Source organism: Morone saxatilis, unplaced genomic scaffold, assembly GCF_004916995.1.
Source record: "Morone saxatilis isolate NCDOM2014 unplaced genomic scaffold, NCSU_SB_2.0 Contig19, whole genome shotgun sequence".
Lineage (NCBI taxonomy): Eukaryota > Metazoa > Chordata > Actinopteri > Moronidae > Morone > Morone saxatilis.
In genome coordinates, this window is record NW_023339751.1 from 11,300,707 (window position 1) to 11,315,919 (window position 15,213).

A 15,213-nucleotide genomic window follows, 5' to 3' on the forward strand; every position below is an offset into this window, starting at 1 on the left:
TCTGTCTCTCTCACTCTCTCTTTCCTCCTTTTCTGTCTGCCACTAGCCTACCTGAAGGGAAGTGCACAAAGCCAATAAGAAAATCTGGCGCGTCGGCTGGGCCCTGTGCGCGCTATGCTGCGGTAAAAAGGGGCCGCTGTTTGCGGTGTTTACAGGGGATGTAGAGAGGGGACAGAGGCACCGCTCTCTCCCCCCGACGGACCGCGCCGTGTCTGCTCTGCTCTGCCCAGCCCGCTGCATCGCTGAGCGGCCTGCGAAGCACACAAGATGTCGACCAGAACGCCATTGCCCACGGTGAACGAGCGTGACACCGAGAATGTAAGTGCTTGTTACCGAGGGACGCCGGTGTGAGACCGGACGTGGGGGATGGAATACAACAAAAAAAGAGGAAAAAAGACCGGGGTTATCTGGTTATTTTGCGCACTGGTCGGGGCAGGTTTATGGCACCGCTTTTTGAGTGTTGCAGAGCGACTCGACCAATGAGCACTCCGGCTTTTCTTCCCCCCTCTTCTCTCTTTCCTCTGACGGGAATAAAAGCAAGGGAGCCTAGAATAACCTAGAATAAAGGTGCAGTTTTTTTTTTTTTTGGTTATGTCTGCCCTAGTTTTCTGTACAAGGCTAGCCCTCAACAACGCACTGCGTCAGTATGCTGGCTTTAATCATACATGCGAAGCTTGAATGTTAATGTTGAAGAATTAAAACGTTGGCCTGCGAGGAAAACGGTGTTGCTCCTCTCGTGCAACTCGGGGAGGGGTATTTTCTAGTCCACAACGTCAATATTTAGGGAGGGTGGGGGAGGATGTTGCCCTACTTTTCAATGGCAACGCTTGGTAGCATCGCAATGTGACATCCATCACCTATTGGGCCCTGTTGTAACTGCACGCTCAGTGCTGAGGAGGAGGAGGAGGAGGGTGTTATTATTCACCATTCTGCTGCCACGACACTGATGAGGTGAAGCCGCAGACAGATATGTATTTATTAACAGGCTAAAGAAAACGTCTTTTAAAACCCCGCTGGAGAATATGTCATTCATTGTGTGTGTGTGTGTGTGTGTGTGTGAAGGAATGTTTATGAACGCGCATACACTGACGCGCACACGGAGCACAGCATGATAATGAGAATAGGATCAGTTCAAATGAGGACTGCTGTATGTATGCTGACAGGCTCTGGCATATCTAGGTTCGCCTGATTTTTCCTGGAAACAAGACGAGGCACAGACTAAAGCCTCCTTGTGTGTGTGTTTTTTTACTGTGTTACAAGTGGAAATAGCTGGAAGCACTCTTTTAAATTCCCAGATCTAGGAATATGGCTTTCACATTGGCTCCCCATTTCAGAGCACATGTATCTGCATTCTTCAGGAAAATCTGGAAAATGTATTTTCCCAAAGTTCTGTAACTCAACAAACCTAACGTTAACTCCACATGATGATATCAGCTCCACCGTTGTTCTCTGTCAGTGATCAGTGATGCATCAACTTAGAGCAGTGCTAATGTAACTGTGTAACAATCGAATGCTGTTTTAGGTCTCATAGACTGCTAGGCGGCTATTAAAGCACTGCCTCAGCAGCACTGGTTGTAGCCAGCCAGCCTCGCTTGCCTCTGTTGGACTCCATCAGGCAGCCCCAGGGCCCACTAGCAGCTGAACTGCATTGCATAACAGCTTATTACTCAGAGAGACGAGTGGCTTTTAGTGCAGCAAAATAGAAGAAGCTCTCTCCTGGCTTTCTTATTTCTATGTGTGTATTTGTGTATGCGCAGGTGTGTGGGTTTTTTTTTTATGTCTGGCCTCCCTGAAGACACAACGTCAGTGGTTGGGAGTTAATGGATGGGCAATTGAAACAAACTTTGTGTGTTAATCAAGCACTAGTGCTTCAATTCACCTGCCTGTCCAGATGCCCCTCGGTTAATGTACATAATTCTGCAGCTGGGCCGAGTGTGTGTTTGTGTGCACGTGCATGTGTGGCTGAAGGTTGGGCTGACCGTATGACAGATCAGATCTAAAGTTGATGGAAAGGTCACTTTATATTTACCAGCTGCAAATATAAGAAAGAGAGCCCGAGCTACACAGATTGCTCTGTCATGGAGATTTAAAAGAGGGTTTTGGTGCATTAGAAACAAGGATGCTGACTTTGACTGGCATCAAATCAAAATCTCTCCTTGCCTTCCTTTCTCTCTCTCTCCCTCTCTTTCTCTCTCTCTCTCCACACGACACACACACACTGTGACACTGGGGAGTGTTTGAATCCTGCAGTGTGGCTCTCCCTCTGTCAGGATGAAGCATAGTTGAGGTGATGCGCACCCTGCAGGGTGTAGCGTTTCCCCCAGTGAAACAGGAGCAGGGGAGCCTGGGTAACCAGACCAAGGCTTTATTCTCTGGCTGGGCGTGGTGCTCAGGAGCAGAGGATCATGGGATCTCTGACCTGGACTGACATCAGCAGCTGTTGTGGAGGAGAGGAAACAGACCAGCAGAGACTGCCCGTAGTCTGTGCCAGCGTTGTACTTATAGCAAGCTGTTCCTAATTCACCTTCACATGCCATATCACAGGGACACTTGTTGTTATCAGGTTCGGCCAGGGAGCCAGTAACATTGTTATAACTCCTGACTCTGCACTGACATTTTATAGGTATTCTCACAAGCACAAAGTCAAAAGAGTTCCCTTTTTTTTTGTTGAATCCTGTTTTGTGGCTTATGAGATCTTTAGGTTAAAGAGGTTAAAGTGTCACAGAGGGAGAAGAGGGAACCTGATTATCTCCCACTCCTTCCTCATTGGGTGCTACTGTGTGTTTCTGTGTAGTTTTACAGTATATGCTCACACACATATACACACGAAGAACACCGGTTCCCCTTCTTGCCTTCTTGGATCTGAGACTAGGTTAATGGGTTCATCTCTGTTTGCACAGCGAATATCCCAGCTTTGGCACACACACGAACCTCCACTGCAGCACTCTGCTGCATTGTTTGTACGTGTGCAGCCACTGTAGCAAGAGGAAGGGTCCTTTTGGAGTCACAAAGTGCGAAAAAGCCAGAGCAGTTGAGTACTGGTGTCTAAATAAATCAAAGTTTCTGTCAGGGAATAATGAGGTTACTGATATATACCTTTGTGGCTTTGTCCTGCAGCACTCGTCGGTGGATGGCTTTGTTGAACCCCCAGTCCCCCCGACAAAGTCTGCGAGTCGCCACAGCCTGCCGCGATGCCGCAATTCTTTCACCTCCACAGAGGAGCACCCCCATATTGGCAATTACCGCCTCCTCAAGACCATTGGGAAGGGGAATTTTGCCAAAGTGAAACTGGCACGACATGTCCTGACTGGACGAGAGGTGAGACAAGTTTTTATTTATATGTATCATTTTATTACTGTTTTGTCCAAATACAATACATTCTTCATCCAGAAACCTAAGTCAGCCTCACTTTTTTATTACTACATGCTCACAATTAGGGCTGCAGCTTACTATTACATTAATTATTGGTTAATTATTTTCTTAGTTCACTGTTTGATCTATAAATTGTCAGCAAATAAAGCCCAAGTGTATGTACTCTATTATAATCACTTGTTTTATCCAACCAACAGCCTAAAACCTAAACATATTGAACATACTATCAAGAAAGACTAAGGAAACCATGCAAACATTCATATTTTAAGAAGCTTGAATCAGTGAGGTTCTACTTCTAATTGTATAAATTGACTTATTTATTAACTGACTAATGTTTTCAGCTCTGGCAGTAATGCTCACTTAAAAGAAAAATATTTTAGATGAGTGTATTTTTCACTCATTTGCTCAGCTCAACTCTCATTTCTCATTTAAGCCATTTCTCATTGGGAAAGTCTAAAGATTGTAACATATTTATTTTCTCCATCAGCTCTTTCACAGAAGAATTTTACTTGAACAGGTATTTTGTATATTAGATGTTAATTTGCTCCAAGTTAAACCCAGTTTTTTGGCCTGTTCAGTACTGTACGTGACCATGTTAGTTTTCCCAGTCAGTTCAGGTCAAGCTCTCTCTCCTTCTTTTAGCTGCTCTCTCTCTCTCTCTCGAAAGAGTCAATCGAAAAAAGGGTTTTTTCTCAAAATGTCAAAAAATCTCCTCCCCTCTCTCTCTCCTCCTTCTCTACACACACACACACACACACAGTCATACCCTGCCGACCTGTCAGAGTGATAGACGTCCTGCTTTGGTGTGTCAGTAATTAAAGCTCCTGTTTCCCTGAGGAGAAAACAATGACCTGCGATCTGTTCACTGTCTTTCACTCAGCAGAACCCACAACACTCACTGATTCACCTCACATATCCTCTTATGTCTGTTTCTCAACCACTGGCATCCTTTAATCCTCTGACTTTCATTATGTTCATGGTCATATAAGACTGTTGAGGGCATACATATTCTCTCAGGTCAAACCAGCAACAGTTTAATCCATTCTGTGCACTTTAATGCTAATGTTAAACAGGCATATTGGGTATGCAACCCACTGTTTGCTGAGAAGGTCAGGCGCTGCTTTGTGTGTCTGAGTGCCTTTGCTGGCTCATCAGAATGCAAAGACATGGATCACAGTGAGAGAGAGAACAGGTGGAAAAAACATGACCCACTGAAAGCGACTATATCTAAGCTTGAGCCCAGCAAGTCTCTCACTAGCAAGGATTTTTCTTGCTGCTGAAATAAAAAAAAAAAGGTTTAACTGTAGAAAAACATCAAAAAGAGCTTTGTGGAGACAGAGCAGCAGTCACTTCTAGGTGACAGAGTGTCCTCTATCTGCTGAGGAGGGTGACTACAGGATGTGGGCACACACATGCTCACACATGCTCAGCTGCACTGATGGAAACATTTGCCTCTACCATATGCCCTGATGTCCTACCCACTAGAGTGGGACAACGATACATTATTATTGACCAATTTAATTCTGTTTTCTGTGAAAGTGTATTGTAATTATTGTCATTCTTGATTAATCAATTAGTTGTTTGGTCCAGAAAATGTTGTTCACTATTTTGTTAAAGCCCAAGGTGATCACAATCCAAGATATTCAGTTTACTGTCATTGAGGAGTAAAGAAAATATGAAAATATATATTACAATATATAACGATTGATTATCAAAAATACTGAGTTATATGGACATCATGTTATTATTTTACAGAATTAATAAAAATAGTTAATTGCTTTGACAATCAGTTTAATTATTTTACATTTCATTTTGCATACATTTGTCATATTATGAAATAAAGCAGTATTTAAGGAAAAATGTTACAATATGATAATATGTAATATATATGTTTATCAGAACTGCAACTAATGATTATCTTCTTTATCAATGAATCCGTTGATTGCTTTGTCAATTAATAGTGAAAAATACCCATTAAAATTCCCTTATACTCAAGGATAATCCTGTCAAATTTCTTGTTTTGTCCAACCAACATGTAAAAACATAAAGATTTTAAGTTTATTATCACAAACAACAAATTGTAACAATTGAGGATCTGGAACAAGGCAATGTTTGGTAAACTGACGAATTACTTAAAAGATTAATTGCTTATCAGAATAACTGCCCATTAATCTTTTTGTCAATCAACTAATCAATGAATCGACTACTGGTTTCAGCTCTAATGAATTTCACTCCGGTTTTAGGTAGCACATCACACACAGTAGAGCAAACATACTGAAAAAACTAAATATAGACATACAGCTGAGCACAGCCAACAAAGCTAAATAAAGAGAAACAAACATGAACATACAGCTGTTATGTGGCAAATAGGTATGAAAACTGATAGATAGTATTTAAAAAATGATGTCTAGTCAAGACAGTTTTATTTATAATTTGCTTTTGAGGAGTTCTGTACAGAATTACAACACTTTCTATCTTTAGACCTTCAATCTCAAAAAGAGAAAAAACTCCACAAAAAAACATTTAACTGGGTAGAATAGGGAGCAACCTCAGAAAGGAAGGATCACTATTCCAGATAAAATAAACATACAAACAGAGTAGACAGAAATAGAAATAATAGTAAAATAACAAAGTGAAATTGTTATTGCTTTGATTCTATATAAACTGTACTACAAGTGTTGCAAGAGTCCTTGGCAGTGTGAAGAATGCTGGAATGAATGTTGAATGGCTAATTATGAGTTACTATATACAGAAGTAGTTTATGTGTGTTTATTGTGTACATTCCTGTACATTTGATGTATATTCTTATAAATATTGTGATTTCAAACATATCATCCAACCCTGCTACAAACCTAGCAACAGTAATGTCTTTCTTTTCTGTGTATCATGAGATATGACTTTATACTCTGATAAAGTAGTTCCCTTTAGCGTGCAGAGATCATGACCCTGTGGTTGTGAAAAAAAACAGCTCAGAGGGAAATAAAAGTGTTGAGGAACATGCAAAAAGCTCTCCAGCACACAAGTGCTGCTGTGACTAAGTTTCCCCTCCATGTCCTCTATCTGAATTTTCACATGTACGTGTTTCTGCATGCGCGTGCGATCACAAGACCTGCATACGGTGAAGAGCATATGGGCCGTGTGTTACGAATGCCCTGAATAATTAACAGTGATGCACGTTGCCCTTCTGTCACCGTGGGACTGAATTATTCACCCTCAGATCCATTAGAGAGAGAACATACACATACATGCACACACAAACACTGGTATTTCATATGATGCACACATTCATATAATCTCTATATCTGAGAACAAAAAAAGGAAATATTGATACAGTGTAATGTAAAGGAAATGCAATGAATATCTCTGACTCATGCAAAGGGAACAGTGGAAGTTGGAACAAAAGAGTGACACACAAGGACAGCTCCCAACACCTGCAGGCATACATACTGTACACACACACGCGCATGCCTCCACCCGAGTTTTGTCCGTGACAGGAGGAAGCAGAGAGGAGGGGAGTGAGGTCTGTCTGTGCACCTGCCCACCTAAGTCAGGCTGCAAATAGACACCACCTGCGTACTGTGTGTCCACACACTCCTCTCTGCAGTCTTTCCCTCCACCATGCTAGACTCCCAGTTCCTTTCACTGCCACCAGGTTGCTGTCATTATGGAGTTTAGCTTCCGGGTTTGTCCAAGCAACTTGTGCTGTAGATCTTAGGGAAACCCTGCTCGGGATGAATAACCTGCATTCTCTCCATCGTGACTCAGCATTTCCTTTCTGGTTCCCCCTTTAACAGGCTGCTTGGGATTAGAGCCACAGTCTGCATCCACTGAAGCATGTTTATTAAGCTCCCATGAGGCCAGAGTCACAGTAATAATGTTATAATAAATTGTAATTAAAGCTTTGATGGTATTATTAAACGCCAATGGTAATTTCCCCCCTTTTTCCCTTCTACAGAGAGGACAGACATCAGGGTTGTTATAAATTATAAGTTTACTCTGGCCAGGAGTATGGTCTTGATACTTCCATAATTGATAAATAAACACATTTTAGAGATACTGCTAATGATTGTATTTGTACAGTTAAGTTTTAAGTAAGCTTGATTTTTCATATGTATAACATGTTCAGTGCAGTAGTTCTTTGTGCTGTATGTTAATTGCCAACATAGTGTATAATAGAGATTAGTACCAACTTTATACTTTTTTTATACAATGCATGTACAAAGTTGAGAGGCTGAATTGGGGGATGACATACAACAAAGGTTCACAGCTGGATAAGCTAATAAATCAAGTAAGAAGCAGGCAAATTTTTCCATAGGACTCAATACTGTCAGACTTTTTTTTGCAGCCGATGGAGCTGTCCCCTGCTGGCCACTACATAGACTACCAGCAGGTAAACATAGATGATGAATTACATTCCCATGAGCCTCAGATGTAGTTTGTGTTTGTTGCTAGTTTGCAAGCATGCTAACATACTAAACTAAGATGGGTAACATTATACCTGGTTAGCATCAGCTTTGTTATTGTGAGCATTATGGAAATTATATTATGGAACAACATCCCATCAACACCACACCTAAAAATCACAAATGTTTAGTGCATACTGGTGTTTTAGAGTATATATTACAATACTTGTGTTAAGACTCATTATCTAGACTACTGCATTGGCTGGAAAACAGCCTGAATCAGATTTTTTTTCCTCCTCTCATCTAGTCACTTGAACAAACACTACAACAGAGAATAAACACCAACATGTAAAGTGTTTAACACTGTCAAATGATCTGTGAGGACACAGCTGAAGAGTCTAAACTCCCCTTTAGGCCTATTAGCCATGCAACTCCAAATTAGTTTGAACTAATCAACCTGGGCCTTCCTCAGGGCTAATGTTTTGTGGTAATTTCCCTTTAGTTAGACCACAAACAAGTCTGCCAGCACTGATGACGTTCATATTTATTCAGCCATTCTTAAGTCTGTGTCATAAAACTGTGTAATTATTGTTGCATCATTTTGTGCAACAACAAAAGACCATATGTATTATTTCAATGTAATTATTTTTATATTGTAAAACTGCTCCGTCAATCACAGCACAATGTATGGGCTTACTGGTGAGTCTGCAGTATGGCTCAGCTAGTGGCTGTGTGAAAGCTGCTGAGCTCTCAGAAAGTGAGGGAAGCAGGTCTGTTTCAGTGTGCACTTTGGGGTTATTATTGAGATGGATGGTTTAGGCTGCTGCCCAGCAATACTTGCCGAGCCAACAGTAGATCACCGACTTGCAGAGTCATTTATACTAACACAAGGATAGTTTACTTAAGCCTTTCTGTCTGTTTGCCATGAGACTGTGGATGCATTTACATATAGGCCTACTGTTAGCATCTGTGTGTGTGTAATGGGTCTTTCATCGTTGTGTATAAATACATATTTCTGTCTTTTAATCTCTGCCCACTAAAGCTCCATCTCTTTGCAAATGACTGAATAGAAGAGCTTTAAGGTGTGTTCAGATTGAATGCACCAATTCAGCCGTGACATGTTTTGACAAAGCTGCCTCATGGCAGAATAGGGAATTAATGAGTATAGTTCAAATTCAACGCAATTCTCACTGTACAACCCAAACACAAATACAAAACTAGAAGTCGTTTTGACATCTCGCTTATCTTTTATCTCTATATCCCACTCTCTCTCCCCCTTCCTTTCTTTTCCTGCCTTTGTCTTTCCTGTCTTTTCTCTCTGTAGGTGGCGGTGAAGATTATAGACAAAACCCAGCTGAATCCCACCAGTCTACAGAAGGTGAGTCGCTGTTTTATGGCCACATGGTAACATTAATGTCTTGGTTACAGTGCTTGTGGCTTTTCCATTAGTCATTCCTGAGTCCTTTCCTGCTCTGTTTCTTTGCTCTTTGAACTCAGGATGTGCTGTTTTACATAATGTAATCAGAAGTAGTCAGGAGAGACCACAAGGCTTGTTTAATCTCCAGCTCCCCCCCTCCCCATCCCACTCTTGACTCTCTGTTGGTTTGTGGTTAGGAGCAGCTAAAAATACCTGTGCCTGCCTATTTGTCACTTACCCTTGTCTAGCAGTCATAACCAATTACAACAAAGGGTTTGGGACTGTTTCCTGATTACTGAGTCCAAATCCAGCTCTTTCTGCTGATTAAATACACACACACACAACACACACACACCACACACACACACACACACACACACACAACCCTCATGGCAGATGCAGCTATAGCATGAGCAAGCATCACCCACTGTGAGTCTAAAAACAATTCAGGTGTGCAGCTGACTGACAGGAGTTCTTTTCATGGTCATGACATTATCACAGCATGGCTCACCATCACTGCTCTTTTAATTTGAGTGTTTTGTAAAGGATAAACAAATTACCAAGCAACTGTCATGGTGACTCATTATAATAATGGACCATTATAACCACCACACCAACATAAACGGCAGCTGATGTCTTTGATTGACCTCGTGGCCTCTATCTCTCTGCTAGTTGCAGGGGTGAGAAAATATTGCTGCAGCAAGCAGTCTTAATGACAAAATAATAACAACAATTATCTTTGCAAAATGTCTGCCATCCCACACTGGTCTGAGGGGAGTGAACTCAGTGAGTGTTACTGCAGGAAAAGAAGGCTGTGATAATCAAACAGGGTATAATTGTAAAGGGACGAATGGCACATTTGCATCTTGGCTTAAATCCTACTGGTAAATTTGTGAAACAAGTATTGGGGCATTTCTAGCATTATTCTGCCATTGTTCTCCACGAACAAAACACATCTGTAATTGACTTGGATCTTAATGGGATCCGACTGCAATTCTTCAGCCAATCAGTGCGAAGACGCTGTGAGGATTTCAAGCTCTAAGTTCCATACTCATCTAATCTGACTGAGATAAATTTCATTGTGCAAGCTCTTTTGTTAAACAGCCTATTGTGCGGTTTCTAATCTGCAGACACATAGACACACACTCTCTCACAGTGTGGTAATGGACATTTAGAGGCATTGTGTCTGTCTCTGTGTCTGTGTCTGTGTTTGAGTGTGTGGCATTAAGATTCTGAATATAACTTGAGTCTGACTTCACAGATTAGGGTCTTGTGTAGGTCATGGGTGGTTATATACCCGATGGGTCAGGTTGTCTGCTGCCTGGTGATGGGCAGGGCAGACGTATCATGTGAGACTGCCGACCAATCAGGATTTCTCTGATCAATTATTCAGTGGGCCTTTCAGATGTCAGTTGCAGTAGACCTGAGAGGGTCAATATGGAGAAATGTTATAGCTTCTTATGAGGGACACGATATTATTGATGCAATAGCATGTGTGCACGTTGATGTCAGTGTACATGTGCATTCATATGTTAAATCTTTGGTTTGTTTTGTGTCAGTATCTGAGTGTGAAGATGTGTATGTATCCATGGTGCTCATATGTAGCTATATATTTTAATGTCCTCTTGCTGTAATGCTATACAAAATTGCCATCTGCAATGCAGAAGCTTGTCTTGTAATGCAGCAGTCATCTCCTGGAATGAATCGATTGTCTCATTGACTCAGAGCGTCCTATGTTATCCTTGTGAAAGCTTTACTACGGATGCATTAAAGGGAACATCCACCTTAATACAGTTACTTGTCTCGATTACTCTTGGAATGGCTAAATAATATCTGGGAAAAACAAAGCAAAATATCAACGTTGTCCGTGGTTTACATTCCTGGTGTTTGGGGTTTTAGTGCTGCTGGTTAGCCAGTTCATTGCAGTTAATGGTAATGATTTTCAGATTGGATGGCTAGAATAAACAAAAAAACAAGCTATGGGTCCAGAGGACAAGAATTGAGCGTCACTTTAATTTACAAACAGACTTTGGGGATCTGCATAAGTACCATGAATCATTTCACCCTCCAGCAATCTTCATTTCAGTATTTAAAATCTTAAAGAAAATAAATCTTCCCTTTAAATTGCAAAAGCTCTCTTGTTATTGTCTACAACTTTGGTCAGCATCTCTCGCTGACATCAGTAATTTCATTATTTTTGCTTTGGCTGCTTGTTCAGTTGGAGGCATTCTTTGTGTTTAGAAGTCTAGACTGAATTTCACTACGTTTCCTGAGGGTATCTGAGCTGCTCCGCTTTCTCTGTTTCTGTTGTGACCCTTACCCTGGGAAAGCAGCAAGGAAATTTCACAATGACTGGATATAAAATTTAGGAAGGCATCAAAAATTCATTCCCCCCCCTCTACCGCATCCATAAAATAGTCACAGTAGTTCTGCAACACAGCCTCTTGGACGATAAATTGATCATACCACAGTGTGCACTTTCCTGGTTGAAAATGTTGTTCTGTAAAGCTGAGCAGGCTATTTCTAGGGGCGGATATAAACAACAGACCGGCATAATTATTGATTCAGTGACTCAGGCTTTTTACATGCATGAAGAGCCGAGGCTGAAGAACTCTCTGGTTCATCTGAAAATCTGGTGTTTCCTCTCTCTTGCTCTGCCATGCTTATAGTTCACTGTATACTGTTTGTGTTACAGTGCTGTTTTTTATTTGTGATCCGGTTTGTTTGACAGTGTGGGTGAGTGAGGTTGGAGAGGTCTGATCTGGTAACATCACTCCTCCGCTCGCTGTTAACAACCACTCTTTCATGTTAGCCAGTCAAAAATGCCACTGATCTCTCTTTTTATGGTCCAGAGAGGAGCCAGGCTGCGGGCACACCATCTGGCACTGTAGGCACAGCCAGCGTTCTGGCAGATCCTATACAGCCACGTGCACACACACACAAACAGAAGCCTGCATGACATATACAGACATACGCAGGAGATCCTTTGCTTTATACAGAAGGCTCTAGCTGGCAGCACTTCAGTTTTCTTATAGGGTTTTTAGTCACAGTTTTTGCAACATTTCACACACACGCATACATTCCTGTACCGTAAACACTCACATACACATTCCAACATAGGTATCCTCTAACTTATCTCCAAGTAGAGAGCACATCGCAGAGTTGATCTTAATATTTCTGTTTTTATCTCTTATTTTCTTGAGCTTATCTTTGTCAATCTGGCTTTTCCCTCCGATTATTTGATTTTAAAAACAGGTTAGCAGAAGCCTGAATGAGTCATGAGGTTAGAATGAAGGTCTGATCTGTTCTTTTATGGCCCATTGGCGCTCTTTGCCCTGGTGTGACTTTGTGGTGGTTTCAGTGTAACAGGAAATGAGGTCAGCTGAGCTTCCAAAGCACCTCCTTGGATCCGCCACAGGAAATGCATCACATGTCATCTGTGGTCAGTGATGTTGACGTTGTCATGGTTTTTAGGCATTTTAGACCTAAAATAGGCCTCTCCGTTAATCCCCTCTTTCACTGAGCAAACACTGCTCTCATCCCACCATCCCATCACTCTGGGTCTCTTTCTAATCTGTAAATAAGAGTTGTTTCTTTTCATTGCTTCAACAATAACAGCATCAACAAAATATTAAAGGCTATATGATCAGTAGAAGACACATTCAGATTTGGAAACAGAAGGTTTGGTTTATGCAAAACGGGCTGCAGAGAGTGAAGACAGTAAATGAAGCGACAGAAATTGTGGCAGCTTCTCTAAAAATTTAAATATCTTTTGTGGCTTAGAGCCACTGTGCTAACCTTCAGTCTTACTATCTGGCTGTTTTAAGGCAGTCAGAAAGCATTATGAACAACATATTCTGACTCTGTTAATGTATTTCTGCCAATTGCAAAAAGCCCTCCGTGGGGTCAAGCTCTCTTAATGGCTGTTGTTTATGTCTGTCTTGCGCCTGCCACTTTGCATTAGCCAATGAAATGCTGCCGAGCCCATGGGCTAGAGCTTTGGTGTTGTTCAAATGAGTGGAATGTGATTGGACAGGCAGCACCGTTGCCTGAAATGAATCATAAAACAAACTGCTGTTGAGAGATGCATGTATTTACATGCATCTCTTACATATACATGGATATATGTTTTCAGTGCTGTCGTGGGTTTTATTGAGAGTTAAAAAGTAAAGTCTGCTGCTAAGTTGTGCCTTTGTGTTGTGGATACTGAATAGGAGAGCGATGGAGACAGAGAGATGTGTCTTTTCTTGTTGGGGTTATTTTCAGCAACTCAGGAGTTGAGGACAGGACAGTTTGTCTGAATGTCAGTGACACTTTCGATCCCTCTGTCTGCCTGTATGTTTGTCTTTCTGTCTCTCTGTCTTTCTTTGACAGGCAGCAAGCAGTGGTTATTTACTGATATACGGGTTTGAAGTACTGTTTGTGCACATAAAAACCTGCACGCACACAATCATTAGAGGGATGAGGGCTTCCAGGCTTCCAGGCTACTCATCCTATCAATAATCTCCATGTTGAATGAGCAGCTGTGCTGCTGTGACTGAAATAGTCCAGCCAGTTCCTGTAAGTGTTCCCAGTCTGATATCTGCTGCTCTGCTCCTTCTGCATGGGGACTCTGCTGTAATTAAGGCTAGTTTGGGAGCCTGGGCGCCCCTGGGTGGCTGGAAGTAGGTCACTGGCACAGACTACTGAGATTCAGGCGCATTGGAAGCGGTGTGTTTTGATGTTTGTGATACACATTTTCTTTTTGCAGCTATTCTTGTAATCATTTTCTTCAATCACTGTCTCAATTCATCATCTGAATCGACCATTTTGATTAATTTTAGTTTGAAAGAAGGTCATTTTGCTTCACAGGATCTTGGCCCAAATATTCAGTAATCACTCACCATGTCCAGAACCACCTTAAAAAGGGCTTTATGCCATGCTGTGACTCCCCTTTGTGCCGGTAGATATTATTGATATTAATACTAGACTGGATCAAAGGTCCCAAACTAATTATCTTCTGTCAGCCTCCGTGGTGACTCTATCCCTATTGAGCTTGTATTGACAGACACTGTGTTTGTTGTCATCATTTTCCACCGCCCTTCTCAGATTTGTTCTAATTTTTATGTTTCCAAGTGGCTGCATGCGTGCTTCCCATGTGAGGAGCTTTAGGGCAATGACGTAAACAAGAGAGAGAGAGCGAGAGAGAAAGAGGCAGAGAGAGGAAGAGATAAGAGGTCGAGATAAAACACGGACTCTTCAGACCATCACTCATTCAGAATTATGAAGAAGTTCTGTCTTGACGGATGTGTCACATGTTAAAGCACGTGCGTGGATGAATGTTTTACTGAGGCTGTGACTTGTGTGTTTATTCTTGTGTGTACTGCAGGACATCTTCTGGTTATTGTGTCAGTGTGTTTCCACTCTAATTGACGTTGTTACCATGGGGGAACCTCTCAGGCCAACATAGCAGCTAATGAATATGGAGTAGGGCTTGCCACACAGGAGGAGCTCACTATTCTGAGCAACTCGGGAATTGAAGATTTTTGTGCACAAAAACAGGGTGCCAAACTATGAAAACTGCACGCACATTCCTTTAAAAGGTCTAGTTAAAAGTTCCAAAGGGAAACTGCAGTGTTACATCAGACAAATATCACAAACAAATCACACAAAAAACAAACAACATTCAAAGAGGTAGATAAGAAAAAACGAACTAACAAACAAAAATCTGAACTAGAAATGGAATATTTGAAGACTATAGTGTACTGTAAAACAACAAATATACAATGATAGTGCCTGTTAATATACTCTACATGATTAATGCATGTACAGCATACATTAGATATGCAGTTACAGTTAAACTATTAAAATTAACTGCATAGTGTTGAGTTGTGCAGAACTGACTGACTATTTCTTTAGACTATGAAATATTATTTTTTAACTCTTTTAATTCAGTTTGTACATAGACAATTTTACCCTTGGACTCAGGGTATATATATTTCAAATATAATAATAAAATTAATGATCTCTTTGTTTTTACCT

At 41.3% G+C, this 15,213-nt stretch overlaps 1 protein-coding gene across 2 annotated transcripts in view; it reads left to right on the plus strand.

Annotated features, from left to right (window-relative positions):
- The first annotated feature begins 6 nt into the window (after window positions 1-6).
- LOC118329180 (serine/threonine-protein kinase MARK1-like) overlaps window positions 7-15,213 on the plus strand; it is a 28,175-nt gene continuing 12,968 nt past the window's right edge. For both annotated transcript variants that reach the window (XM_035663184.1, XM_035663185.1), the window contains exons 1-3: window positions 7-318; window positions 3,118-3,318; window positions 9,100-9,153. In XM_035663184.1, coding sequence (XP_035519077.1) covers window positions 268-318; window positions 3,118-3,318; window positions 9,100-9,153 — 306 coding nt within the window. In that variant the 5' untranslated portion in view covers window positions 7-267. The remainder of the gene's footprint in view (window positions 319-3,117; window positions 3,319-9,099; window positions 9,154-15,213) is intronic.